Source organism: Heterodontus francisci, chromosome 11 (genome assembly GCF_036365525.1).
Source record: "Heterodontus francisci isolate sHetFra1 chromosome 11, sHetFra1.hap1, whole genome shotgun sequence".
Classification (NCBI taxonomy): domain Eukaryota; kingdom Metazoa; phylum Chordata; class Chondrichthyes; order Heterodontiformes; family Heterodontidae; genus Heterodontus; species Heterodontus francisci.
Window position 1 is genome coordinate 80,035,813 of NC_090381.1, and position 14,077 is coordinate 80,049,889.

Sequence of the window (14,077 nt, forward strand, 5' to 3'; positions counted from 1 at the left end):
GCCATTTATATAAGTGCAAAAAAAGAGATCCCAAAGTTCACTGGGTCAAACCATTCCCAAATCCTCCAAACTGACAAATATTTCATTACATCCTTCTCTGCTTTCTGACCCCGCCATTTTCCGAGTCATGCACCTACATCCTATAACACAGGTGCCTGGTGTATTTTACAAATGCCTCTGCAAACACATGTAAATAAGACAAAAGTTGAGCCAGAATAGTTTTATTTCCTTACAAAACATGGCTATACTGAAATCTATTACTTCATGGTGCTTTGTGAACGAGTGTTACTCCTTACCAGAGAAAGACAGATGCCATTTAACTTGCAGTGGCCAATTGTTGGGCCAACATTTGTAGGAACCTTTAAGAAATCACATATAAATGTGACAACCTGGAGAATGGAACAGTTACATGCTTTCATCAGGCATCCTCATGCCTTAAGACAGAAAAAAAACCTGATAAGTTTTCCAAACTAGCCTAAAGACATAGGCTAAAGGGCCACAATTAGTTCTAATTTGGATGTGGAGGTTGAGAAAAATGTGGAAGAGTGCCACATTACTTACCACAGAGTATTTCTCATTCTTTGAGGGAAGCTCAACCTCCACATACAAAGTCCCTTCCAGTCTATTGCTCAATCTCCTTCTGACCTGGAGTGGTTTAGAACCATATTGGAGCTATTTTAACTTTGTTCTTGTTAAGTTTTTTTTTTGCATCTTGCTTCCTTATCCTCAAAGAATTGAAAATCTACTTCAAAAATCTAAAACAACGAAGGGATAGGGAAACAAGGTTAACCTATTTATTTCCACATGGAGGCTAAAGGATGAGAAACGACACCCTTGTATATTATGTCAATTAGATGGCTCCAGCAGCTTGTCTTTCTGCCTACATATAAAAAGTAAAATGATAGTTAAAGGAATGATGGGGCGAATTAGGGACAATAAAGGAAATCTGGAGGCAGAGAGCATAACTGAGGTACTGAATGAGTATTTAGTAATCACGAAGAAAAGATGAAGTTCATGTTGCAGAAGAGGGTCTGGGGCGGGGGGGGGGTAGCGGGGAGAGGTTGGAGGGTTAGAAATATTTAATAGGATAATAGATAGAAAGGAGGTGCTAAATAGGATGGCATCACAAAGTTTACAAGTCACCTGTTCCAGATGGGACGTGTCCTAGGTCGCTGAGGGAAGCAAGGGTGGAGATAGCAGAAGCTTGGACCACAATCTTTCAATCCTCCATGGATATGCAAGTGGAGCCAAAGGACTGGAGGATTGCAAATGTTATACCCCTGTTCAAAAAAGGAGGGATATAAACCTGGTAGACTGAATAGCCTATAGTTATCAGCGACAGGAAAACAATCCAGACCAGAGTCAAGGACGAAATTAATTCTCACTTGGAGAAACATGGGTTAATAAAAGTAGACCTAGCATGAATTTGTTAAAGACAGACTTTGTCTGACTAACCTGATGGCTTGGCAGTTCTTTGATGAAGGAACAGAGAGGATTAATAAAGTTAGTCATAGATATGGACTTTCAAAAGGTTCTGATATTGGCGACAAAGAATAGTGGTGAACAGAGGTTGTCCTGATTGGAGAGAATTATGCAGTGGGGTTCCCCCTAGGGGTCAGTATTCAGACTATTACTTATACATATGACCTGGACTTGGGTATAGGGTAAACAATTTCAAATCTTGTGGATGCTATCATTTCCTATCTTGCAAAGTTTTGTGAAGAGAATAGGAGCAGGCTTCAGAAGGATAACGCACTGGAAAAGTAACAGACAGAATTTAATGCTGATAAGTGGGAGGTGATGCATTATGGAGGGGCAATACAACCTAAACAGTACTGTTTTGTGGGGATACATATTCACAAATCCTTGAAGGCAGCAGTGCAAGTTGAGAAGGCACTTAAGAAAGTGTATGGGCTTGTTACGACCAGGTGAGAAAGGTGCCTAGGGGCCCCTTTTCAGCCTTCACTTGGTCTTGCTGTAACAGGGTTTTGTATTTAAACGCACTGTTTTGAGCTCCCCCTTGTTCACCGCTTTCCAATTATAAGGCAAAGAAATGAGCACAAACAGGCTTTCTTAGGTTCAAAGAAAAGTGAAATGTATTAAAACTTAAACTCTAATCCAGTTAATGCCTAAGGATACATGACACGCCCCATGGTAGCATGCACACACGAAACACACATGCAAATAGGGACAGAGAAGAGCAAAAGAGAAGTAAAGTGAAAAGGTTTGAGACAATCTCTGAAGGGGGTTTGTTACTGTGCAGTGAGCTCACTGTAGAGTCCTTGATTGTAGGTAGTCTTGCTTTTCACTGGGGTCCCGTATTCTTCTTGAACCTTATTCACTGTGGGAGACATTTTTCTTCTTATGGTTCACGTGTCTTCAATGGGTCTTCAGTTCAGTCAGAAAGAGATCAGAGCATGCAGGAGAGGCAGCAGCAAGCCAGCCACGAGACACCTTTTCAGTCCAGGAGCAAACAGCTTTGAGTTCAAATTCTCAACAACAACCCCCAACAGTTAGTCATGTGACTAAACTGGTCTGACCCTGTGTGTATTCGGCCATCTCAGCGATCAACCTGGAATACGAGCTCCTCCACCCTCAATGTCTGGTAATCAAAAGTCCATTGTGGATTGAATGTGTCAGAGCATGGTCTTTTGTCCCTTTTAAGCACGGTCTGTAAATATGCAAATGTCTTTCCAGTCAAGTGTCTTTTTTTTTTAAAGCAATTTCTTTCTTTACTCCATTAACAGTTTAAAAATCAATGTTCATGTGGCGAAATTAATGTGCCTCATTCTTGGCAGGGGCCTGCATGACACCTCCACACCCAGGGGAATGAAATGCGATTTGAAAAAAATAAGGTGCCGTTCATTAAAAGGTTTGAGCGAAATATAAAATAAAGAAAAACCATGCATTTCTCCCATTCATTTCCATTCATTCACGAATCCCAAAGCTTATCAAAATTGTCTTTTCTGGGTGCCAGTGCTGCTTTATTTTCCCCTTTTTGGCATCCCAGTAACCATGTGGTTCTCTGGGGAAGCTTTTCTTCAGTTTGGCCATTACCATGGCTGTCTAGGGTCTTTGTTCCTGCTGAGGTAATGTTTTTTTCAGGAGAGTTAGTAGTGAGCGGGTCTGTCCTGAACACACACACAGTGCTTTGCTGAGTCATGCAAAGGCTTTTGACTTCAGGGGATGGGTGGGTCCCTTTTACTCTGACTGTGGGGGAGGAGTCTTTGTTAATCTCCCCTTTGTTCTCTGGGACATTCCTACCTGCAGGTATGTGTGCAGACTTGACGGCACTCTCTTGTGGCACTTCAACTAGGTAAGGCATCATCCTCATGGTTTCTCTGCCCCCGAGAGGTCTCTCATCGTCTCTGCAGGTTCCTGTAAATGCTGTTCGCAATTCTGGTGGGGTACTTCTAGAATCTGCATTTACATAGATGGATGTGATGTCTAATTTTTCACATTTTTCGGGGTTGGCTGACTGGACAGTAGGGGTTTTCATCCGGGATTCCTCCCAAACTTCCTTTAACCTGCCATCTTGGTCACTTCTTCCCTTTCCAAACTTTTTCCAGCTTTATGCCTGCCTATCCTCTAGTTCTTGGTGGGGGTCCCTTACAGTTCACCAGCCCTCTGCTGGAGGGTCCTCCTAACACTGGTACAGGACCTAGGGGTGCAGGTTTCACTGCAGGTTGGGGTTTCCCCTCAACCTGGCTCATGTGGTAACTCCTGCAGTACTCCACCACATTTTTGTGGAGTCTTGGCCAGTCAAACTGCCGTCTTATGCGGGCTTTGGTCTTTCGTATACTGGCATGTACAGCCACTTAGTCCTGTGGGCCCTTAATATTTCTCCCGGTACGTCTGTGGCACCACTAACTGGTGAACTACAGTCCACTCCTTGCTCTCAGGTCTGTGAGGAGAACTCCATTTCCTCATCAGTACCTCATTCTTTAAACAGTAGCAATCAGGACTCCCTCTGCTTCACTTTTGACTGGGCAGCCTGTGCTAACTCTCGCAATACTGGATCTGTTTGCTGCGCCTCAGCTAGGGAAAATCCATTTAATTAATTCCCTGGGTCTTCTAACTTTCCAAAAAAAAAGTCTCGGAGAGACAGACCTCATGGTCATCTGTCTGCAGTGTCAATGCAGTCTCCTCTGGGAGATTTGAAAAAAATAAGGTGCCGTTCATTAAAAGGTTTGAGGGGGCTACCATCTTCACCCCTGCCAGATCATTACCTATGTCAACCCCCCATCCACAGGCAAACTAGGGACAATCCCTATGGTCACCGGCCCTGAAACTAGGTCACACTCTAGGTGCACCGGTTATAAGCATACACTGTCTTCCAATACCATTCACCACCATTTTGGTGTTCACTGCACGCTCTGGGGGAAATGTCAGACCTTTTCCCAGTAAAAGGGATCTAGTGGCCCGTCCCTGAGAATTACTATGGGCTTGCTGGCCCCACTCGAGGGGTATACAAAACCCCGATAACTTTCAGGAAACCTATTAGCTTTTCCTGCACTGGCCGTAGTAAGCTTCCGGCTTAGAGATTGGAGAAGCAGGGATTGTCCTCTTCAGGAGGAGAGATGCTTAGGAGGAGACCCAATAGAGTTATTTTTAAAAATGAGTTTATTTTTTTTTTTAAAAAGGTAGGGAAAAGCTGGTTCCTCTAACAAGCAGGTTGGTAATCAGTTTTAAAATAGTCAAAAGTACTAGAGAGCAATGAGGAGAAATTATTTTACACAGTGGGATATGATGTTCAACATGAACCTCTTCTCCCCTTTCTTTACTTAACCCCATCAACATATCCTTTTTTTTTTCAACCTTGTGTTTAACTAGCTTCCTCTCAAATGCATCTATGTTAATCGCTTCAACTACAGCTGTGGTAGTGAGTTCCACATTCTAAACACTCCCTGCGTAGAGGTTTATTCAGAATTTCCTATTGACAATCATACATTTATGACCGCTCCAAACATCATCTCTGCATCTACCTTATCAACCCTTTCATAAACTTAATGACCTCCACCAGGTCACCCTTTAGTCTTCTCTTTTCTGATTATTTCCAGCCACTCGAATCATAGTAAGGTATACTGTTCTGGAACCAGATACCTTGATAAAACAGGTTCTGTGAATGGCTGTGTCATTAAGAATGCCTTCAAAGTTTTAATTGTTTTCTCAAGTCATCCAATTTTTAAAATTCATTTTCTCATGAAATGGGGCTTTGAGCTATGCAAGAACTGAAATCCTAGAAAGTAAACGTCGTATTTATAAATTCAACACATCCAAAATGGAATATCTGGAGACACATAGATTGAGTAACAGAAATCCAATTATGAGGCAACATGCAGCGCCAATGCTGAAAATAATTCAGATTCCAGGGCACTGGCACATCTTTGTTATCCCGTGATCCTTCTAAGAAAAAGGACTTATTCCAAGACAATAGGTCCCCATTGGTTTAACTCACAGACCTGTATTAATGCCCCAATGCAATCTGTAACCATCGGTTCATGAGATATAATATTGTAGAGCAGCATGATCATATGGGCAGACAGAACAAGAAATGTCATTTCAAAGCAACCTTTAAATAAATAGGAATATCTACAAGTGCATGTAGAGGAAATGTACAATGGGACTTTTGCCTCAGTGAAGTTAGACCATATGACACTGGAACATTTGGAAGATGTGGTTGCTATAATGCAATTAAAATACCAATGAAACCAATTGATTTCAGCTGCTTTAAAACTTTCCTATCCCACACTGCTCATCTTCAAAATTTTGAAACACTTTCTTTACTCTGGTACTAGCCCCAGAGCTAACCAATTTTGTGACTCACGTCAGAAAAGGTGTGCAATGCCAGAGGACTAACATCTGTGGTCATACAGGCTTCTCGAGCAATGTACCCCTTGAGGGCTATTCACGGGCATAGTTCTTACCTACACTTTCCTGCTGGCTTAAGTATGTTTATCAAAAAAAAACATAATCCAGTATCTCGCTAGCCTTTACCAAGATTGCTTTTGCGCAATATAGTCCAAACAAGATTTTGGTTGAGTGGGAACACATTCCGCATTTCTACAAATGTTGATACGCGAGACATGTTGTGCATGACTGGGAAGAGCTTGAAAATGGGTGCCTGCATTACTAATCAGGGTAGATCGAAACACTGCTTGACTGAAGAAATTCAGTTATTGCCTATACTTCAGCCAACAGAAATAGAACTCAATAAACTTGCCTCTAGCATTTAGGAGTTGATAGCTTTTGGACTGTATAAGACTCCAACACAAATGCAAAAAAAATTCAAAAGCTCGGAGGTAAAATATAATTGCTTGCCACAATGGAGAGAAAGCAACGGTATCATTATGATGTTTTAATGGGCATTTCAACTGAAATGGTTGTACATAATTGGTGTACTTATCCACCAGACAACAGATTTCTGTACACGGAAATGGAAGATAGATTTACAACTCAAATTCTGTCGTTTTCTCCTGCTCATTCATTAACCCAAAACATTTACTCAAATTGCAACACTCTGGAGCAAAACAAATGGCATGGGGATATTTAGGCTCAGAGCCTTGAAATTAAAAGTCTATTCTAGCAATGTAAATTTAAATGAATCAAAAGCAATGATTCATTTTTTTAAAAAATATTGTAGTTTACAAAAGCAAAATATTGCAGATGCTGGAGATCGGAAATAACAGAAAATGCTAGAAACACTCAGGGGAGAGAGAAACAAAGTTAACAATTCAGGTTGATGACCTGGCATCAGAACCCTAATGAAACATCAACTATGTTTATATCCCCACAAATGCTGCCTAACCTGGATATTCACAGCATTTTCTGTGTTTATTGCTTTCAGATTGTTATTTTAAAATGCTACTACTAAAACTACCACCTGGTCATGAAGCGCACTGCGTACCTTATCCAACACAACATCACTAATTGCTGGTAGGCCTTCAGGTTTCTGCATGCTGGCAAAGATGAACTGGAACCCCAAGAGGAATTCACGGTCGTATTTCTTCTTGTCCTCAGGATTAAGCGGTTTCCAATTTTCTAATAAGGCAAATAATAATTGTTAAAGTTAAATTTCATATAAATTTCAGCTTTGCACCCACTACGTAGTAATAGGTATCTGAATTAATAAACCCTCATCATCTTCCTTAAAGATTGTACAACCTCCATACACAGATGGAAATCATTCCAAAGAAAAATCACCCCACCCCCCAACATTCCCCCCAAAATATGTCAATCTGCAGTTTGCTGCAAGACACTATTCCAAGGTACCTGCGGAGGCAGAACAGAGTCCCAAAACAATAAACATCTGCGTCAGAAATAGAATCTGGGAAGGCTAGCAAGAAGCTTTCCATCTGAAAGTCAAACTTCTATCAGAGGAGGTATACCACAGCTGTAATAGCTAATCTAAAACACTTCATTTAACCTCTATGTAAAATAGAAAATATATCAAACTGACCCAAGAAATAACCACACCCTAATTTATCATGATTCTGGAAAGGTCTTGCCCAGGCAGGGAGCAACTGCTGTTTAACAACGAGCTGGCCAGCTTTATACTCCATCATATAGGATTTGAGGATTTTTAAATCCGTATTTTTGGGCTAACTACTTTCAATACATCAGTTAACGGCCAAACTCCAGAATTTTTAGTTGTGTTTTAGGGAAATAACATTAAAATGGAGAATCCTCAAACATAGTGTATAACAAATTAGAAAATTGTACTTTCATTCCACAGGACTTAGGTTTACCTAGTCTTGTCCCCAAAAAGGTACAAACTCAAGACCAGTGATATACCTATTAACTATATAATTCTCTTTAGAAAGAAAATGGCAGTGGTGAGCAAAACTGAAGTGTGACAATCAGAACAGAATGGCATGAGAACAAGGTAGAGATTGACTACTGCCTTACTATGAGCCCATCAGAAGATGAAGAATCCACCAAAAGCACAATGATTTTACTAAACTCAGTTTAGACAAAAGGGTAAGTCACTGTGTCCCATAGAACAAAGGAACTTAAAATTCCTTGCAGTCCATAGCTTAAATAGCTTACATCACTCGCAGTCAAATTCAAGCATGTCAGAACAATATGGGCCATGCAGCACCATCATAGAGCCACATTTATCTGTCCTCCAATAACCACGAAACAATGGTAGATGACAAATGAAAACATGCAGTAAAACATGGACAACATTCAGGCTTGGGCTGTTAAGTGGCAAGTTAACTTTCACACCAGGCAATGACCACCTCCAAACCAGGCAATGACCATCTCCAATGAGAGATCTAACCATCTCCCCTTGACATGCAACATCACCCTTGCTGAATTCCCCACCATTAACATCCTTGGGGTTACCAATGACCAGAAACTTAACTGAACCAGCCATATAAATACTGTGGCTACAAGAGCAGCTCAGAGGCTGGGAATTCTGCAATGAGTAACTCACCTCCTAATTCCTCAATACCTGCCCACCATCTACAAAGGCACAAGGTAGGAGTGTGATGGAATACTCTCAACTTGCCTGGATGAGTGCAGCTCCAACAACACTCGAGAAGCTCAACACCATCCAAGACAAAGCAGCTCATTTAATCAGCAACCCACCCACCACCTTAAGCATTCACTCCCTCCACCAATGGCACACAGTGTCTGCAGTGTGTACCATCTACAAGATACACTGCAGCAATTCGCCACGGCTTCTTCGACAGCGCCTTCCAAACTAGTGACCTCTACCACCTAGAACAAGTAAACGATGCATGCGAACACCACCACCTTGCAAGCTCCCCTCCAAGCCAAACACCATTCTGATTTGCAACTATATTGCTGTTCATTCACTGTCACTTCCTCCCTAACAGCATTGTGGGTGTACTTACACATGGACTGCAGCAGTTCAAGAAGGTGGCTCATCACCACCTTCTCAAGGGCAATCAGGGATGCGCAACAAATGCTGGCTTTGCTAGCGAAGCTCACATCCCATGTAATAATAAAAAGAAAATCAGACTCAAAGCTCACAGCAGGACCTAGGCCTTTACGAACATTACACAATAACAGAATACAGCAACGGTAGATGTAGTGGGTACATGGTGCTCCTAAGGATTCATGGAAATAAATGCAAATGTTACGGCCAAGTTGATCGGACTTACTCTGACAGAAAAAGGCAATAAGTCAAAATCGGCAAGACCTTAAACTATGAAACCAAAACTTCATGAACTTCAAAGCAAACTGTCAGAAACAAATAATACTAAACCTGGTAGTAAGCAGCATACTATCAAAATGCTCAATCTTTTCTTACACAGGAAAAAGAGGACAAGTACAGCAGAGAATGATCCAGGGCATTAATTTCAAAGCCACAATCACAGGAGTTCCTCTCCTCTCATTTTATATTCCACCCTCCACCCCTAAGCAAAATAAAGCATTTCTTATCTGTACATGGAAATGAATAAACTAGAAATGTATTTTTTTTCCTCGGAACATTCAGTGCAAAGAACTGAAACAAAACAAAATATGGACACATAACAGCACTACTAGAAGTACTTGCAACATTTTCAGCAAGTGTTGGGCTAAACATCTAGTCCCACAGTAGTTTATCCCCACCTAGTGGCAAATGACCAAATTATAAGCATAAAAGACAAGTTACTGCTTGAAAAATTACAACACAAGACAAAAACAAATATATATTCCTCTAAGACACAATATCCCAACAGGAAAGATGAATCAACCTTGGCTGACAAAAGAAGTTAAAGATTACATTAGATCAAAGGAAGTGGCTTATAAGGATGCCAGAAAAAGTGGTGGGCCTGAGGATTGGGAGCAATTTAGAATCCAGAAAAGGATGACCAAGAAACTGATATGGGGAAAAGAGAATATGAACGCAAGCGAGCGTGAAACAAAGGCAGACTATAAAAGTTTCTTTAGGTATGTGAAAAGGAAAAGGTTAGCAGGGACAAATGTGGGTCCATTACAGGCAGAGACAGGAGAATTTATGAACAGGGAAATGGTGGAGAAACTAAACAATCTCCCAGAAATACTAGGGAACCAAGGGACTTGTGAAAATGAGGCACTGAAAGAAATTTGTATTAATAAAGAGGTAGCACTTAAAAATTAACTGGGTTGAAGATTGATAAATCCCCTGGACCAGATGTGCTACATCCCAGAGTGTTGAAGGTGGTTATAGAGATTGTGGATGCATTGGTGGTTACACTTCAAAATTCTAGATTCTGGAAAAGTTCCTGCAGACTGTAAAGTAGCAAATGTAACCCCACTATTTAAGAAAAAAGGAAACGAGAAAATAGGGAATACAAACCTGTTAGTTTGAGGTCAGTAGTAGGGAAAATGTTAGAATCTATTTTAAAGGATGTGATAACTAGACACTTAGAAAGTAATGATGTTTGGGCAGAATCAACATGGATTTATGAAAGGGAATGTTTGACAAACCTGTTGGGAGTTTTTTTTGAGGATGGTACTTGTAGCATGGATAAAGGAGAACCAGCAGATGTCGTGTATTTGGATTTTCAGAAGGCTTTTGATGAGGTTTACAAACAAAATGAGAGCACGTGGAATTGATGTAATATACTGGTATGGATTGAGAGTTAGTTAACAGACAGAAAACAGGGAGCAGGTATAAACTGGTCATTCTCAGGATTACAGGCTGTTATTAGTGGGATTATGTGCTGGGGCCACAGTTGCTCATAATCTATAAAATGATTTGGATGTGTGGACCAAATGTAACATTTCTAAATTTACTGATGACACAAAACTAGGTGGGAATGTAAGTTGTGAGGAGCATGCAAAGAGGCTTCAAGGGACTTGGACAGGCTAAGTGAATAGGCAAGAACATGACAGATGGAATGTAATGTGAATAATGTGTGAAGTTATCCACTTTGGTAGAAAAAAAAAAGAAGAAAGGCAGAGTATTTCTTAAATGGTAAGAGGCTAGGAAGTGCTTATGTCCAAAGGGACCTGGGTGCCCTTGTTCATGAGTCACTAACAGCTAGCATGCAGGCTCAGCAAGCAATTCGGAAGGTAAATGGAAGGTTGGTCTTCATCACAAGGAGTTTTGAATAGAGGAGTGAAGATGTCATGCTGCAATTGTATAGAGCCTCGGCAAGCCCGTATCTGGAGTATTGTGTACAGCTTTGGTCTCTTCATCTAAGGAAGGGTGTACTTGCCATAGAGGCCGTGCAACGGAGGTTCACCAGACTAATCCCTGGGATGATAGGATTGTCTTATGAGGTGAGACTGAGGAAACTGGGCCTGTATTCTCTAGAGTTTTGAAGAATGAGAGGTGATCTAATTGAATAGAAGATTCTCACAGGGCATGACAGGGTGGATGTAGATAGGCTGTTTCCCCTGGCTGGTGAGTCTAGGACCAGGGGACAGAGTCTCAGAATAAGGCGCAGTCCATTTAAGATGGATGAGGAGGAATTTCTTCACTCAGAGGGTGGTGAATCTTTGAAACTGTCTACCCTAGAGGATTGTGGAAGCTCAATCATTGAGCATATTCAAGACAGAAATCAAAGGATATCTGGATACTAATATCAAGGGATATGCAGGAAAGTGGCGTTGAGGTAGTTGATCAACCATGATCTAATTATATGGCGGAGCAGGCTCGAAAGGCTGAACGGCCTACTCCTGCTCCTATGTTCCAACATTATAGCTAGCTGAGTATGGAAGTATGACTTTTATTTTAAAATACCTATATTTAGAAACATTTTAATTCACAATCAAATCAGAATCGGGCATCATGGGTACAGCGTGGGTAGGGAAATAGTGAGAAAGACACTGTTCAATTAAAAAGGTCCAATGCTGTCTGGGCTTCAAGTGTTTCATATATTCTCCATTCCATGACGCAACTGAACAAAAGTTCTCCTTGTGTTGTAATCACTTAACATATATTAAAAGAAGTCTTCCCTCCCACTCTTCCCACCAAGATTAGGTTACTACAAGCCCGTAATTTTCTGTGATTCACAAATGTTTTAGTTTTAGAATTTTTAATTATACTCCTCGTTCACCTTCTTTATATTGATATTTTTGATCCAACAATTTAATTCCATCTGGCTTGATGTTCTCTACGTCTTGTTTATCCTCCTTTTCCTCCCAGGTTTCCTCTGGCTCATCACGAGTGGGAGCAATTGTTTCATTCACTTCGACAGATACACCAACAGGCTGGGCATCAGTCTCGGCTGCTGGTTCTTTTACTTGAGACTGCAGAAAAACAATTTATTTTTTGAGTATGCAATTCCTATAATTTCAGATAATTTTGAATTATTGGCATAATTTAAGAGGCTTCTAAATATCTGGCACCATGCACGCGGAACACATTATTAATGGTTAGTAAAGCAGCCAAAAACAAAAGTTTGACTGGTAGCATGGTACCTGCTATAAACATACCCCGAGTACTAGGCTGGCTTTCATGACGGTGGCTGTTTTTTTACAGTAACTGAAACCAGGTGTCACTTAAGGATTTGTGACACACATCTACTACAATGTGAAATTATCGCAAAATATCAGGACCAGTAAGTTCAAGGTAGCCAAAAGAAGGCTGTTTTGCAAAATACTAAATGAGAACTATGCCAACTAAAAATGCAAAAACAGCTGCCACGCTATAAAACAGAAATCTGTTAGGAAATGATTTGAAACGTGTTTTGCTGCAATAGAAAATTAAATAACTGGCAATTTGTGTTTTTTCCTATTGCAAAAAACAGATGATCTGCTGGGAAAGAACCAAGCAAGATATATGCTCCAGAAAGAGGCTTCAAAAGGACATAATCCCTAACTTTGTTTTGGAATTTTGTTAGGAAATCTGCACTTGTATATAAAACATTAAATGGAGCAATACAGTTCAATTAAATATTTTCTTTTCACCAGTATTTTTTTATTTGCTGAATCAAAGTCAAAATAACACTGCTGCCCAACAGTAATTACGAAGTCCATATTCCACTGGCTGACAAGTTAGGGAAGGAGACTTGGAGGTGCAAAATATCAAGTCTAGATTATGTTAAAGGGAAGCAAGGTGCAAAAGATCCTTGGTCCAAGGTGCAGAGACCTCAATTACTAATCTGTTGATATTTTAAAATCATTTAGCTTGGCGTTTCTTTTACATCTCATGTTTTAAATCTCTGCAGTATACAACTTATCCCATATATCAGTTTACATGAAAAGTAACAAAGGTTTCATCATACTTCCAGCAACAAATGCAGAATCTTGGTCTTTACTGTAATTTTTGAATGTACAAAATATAGGTGCTACCAACTAGCCCTGCCAGTAGATATTTTACCTACAGTAATTAGCATTTCAACCACTTCATAAAGTTAAACAAGTACCTCTTTGAAAGCATCTAGAAGATCTCCAACTGCTTCTTTCTTGTTCAAGTCCTTCATCTTCCTCTTCTTCTTTGGCACAGATACAGCTGCAGCTAAAACGAGAGATGTTCAGTGAGCTAACATTCAGAAACTCTCACTCCAGTAATAGGATCAGTCCTATAAATTGGCACAGGTAAAGGCCATCAGGAGTCAGCATGATCATTGTTTTAACTTTGTTTACAGTAAGATTGACAATTAAGCTTCTGTTCATAAAGTTGCCTGGTTATAAATACATTTTTATCTTAAACCTTAACTACTAACTGGGGTAAAGTAGAAGAAAAATATGATATATGCATTATTTTTATGAATCAATAGTGGTGCTGCCATTATACTATACCTCTGCTGTCACAAGTACAGTATAAAGCCAGTACACAACAGTATTGGCATATTGAAAGACTTCAGTCAAAATGTGGCACAGGATCATTTTTGTTTTGCGCTACTATAATTACTGCTGCAAAGCCTGTTCTAGCTTTGACTATCATTTAGCCCATCTACTTTACAATTTCTAGCAAGCAAAATCAAGCACTTCAGCTCTTTTCAATCAGTTGAAGACCAGTAACCTGCCTCCCATGTTTATTATATTTAAGTGTTATGTACAGGTTTCCCAACCTGATGCCAATCCACAGCAATGTTTTTATAAAGATATCTCCCTGCTCACATTTCCCCCTAAAGAGTAGTGCAGGGGTACATATAATGGCAACCGTTATGCAATCGATAGCAAATAA

General features: G+C 40.3%; 1 protein-coding gene across 15 annotated transcripts in view; it reads right to left on the bottom strand.

The window, feature by feature from the left end:
* Positions 1 to 14,077, bottom strand: part of eif4g1a (eukaryotic translation initiation factor 4 gamma, 1a) — a 130,817-nt gene that overhangs the window by 40,654 nt on the left and 76,086 nt on the right. For all 15 annotated transcript variants that reach the window (XM_068042306.1, XM_068042316.1, XM_068042313.1 and 12 more), the window contains 3 exons: positions 13,314 to 13,405; positions 12,003 to 12,195; positions 6,908 to 7,041 (listed from right to left, as the gene is read on the bottom strand). In XM_068042306.1, coding sequence (XP_067898407.1) covers positions 6,908 to 7,041; positions 12,003 to 12,195; positions 13,314 to 13,405 — 419 coding nt within the window. The remainder of the gene's footprint in view (positions 1 to 6,907; positions 7,042 to 12,002; positions 12,196 to 13,313; positions 13,406 to 14,077) is intronic.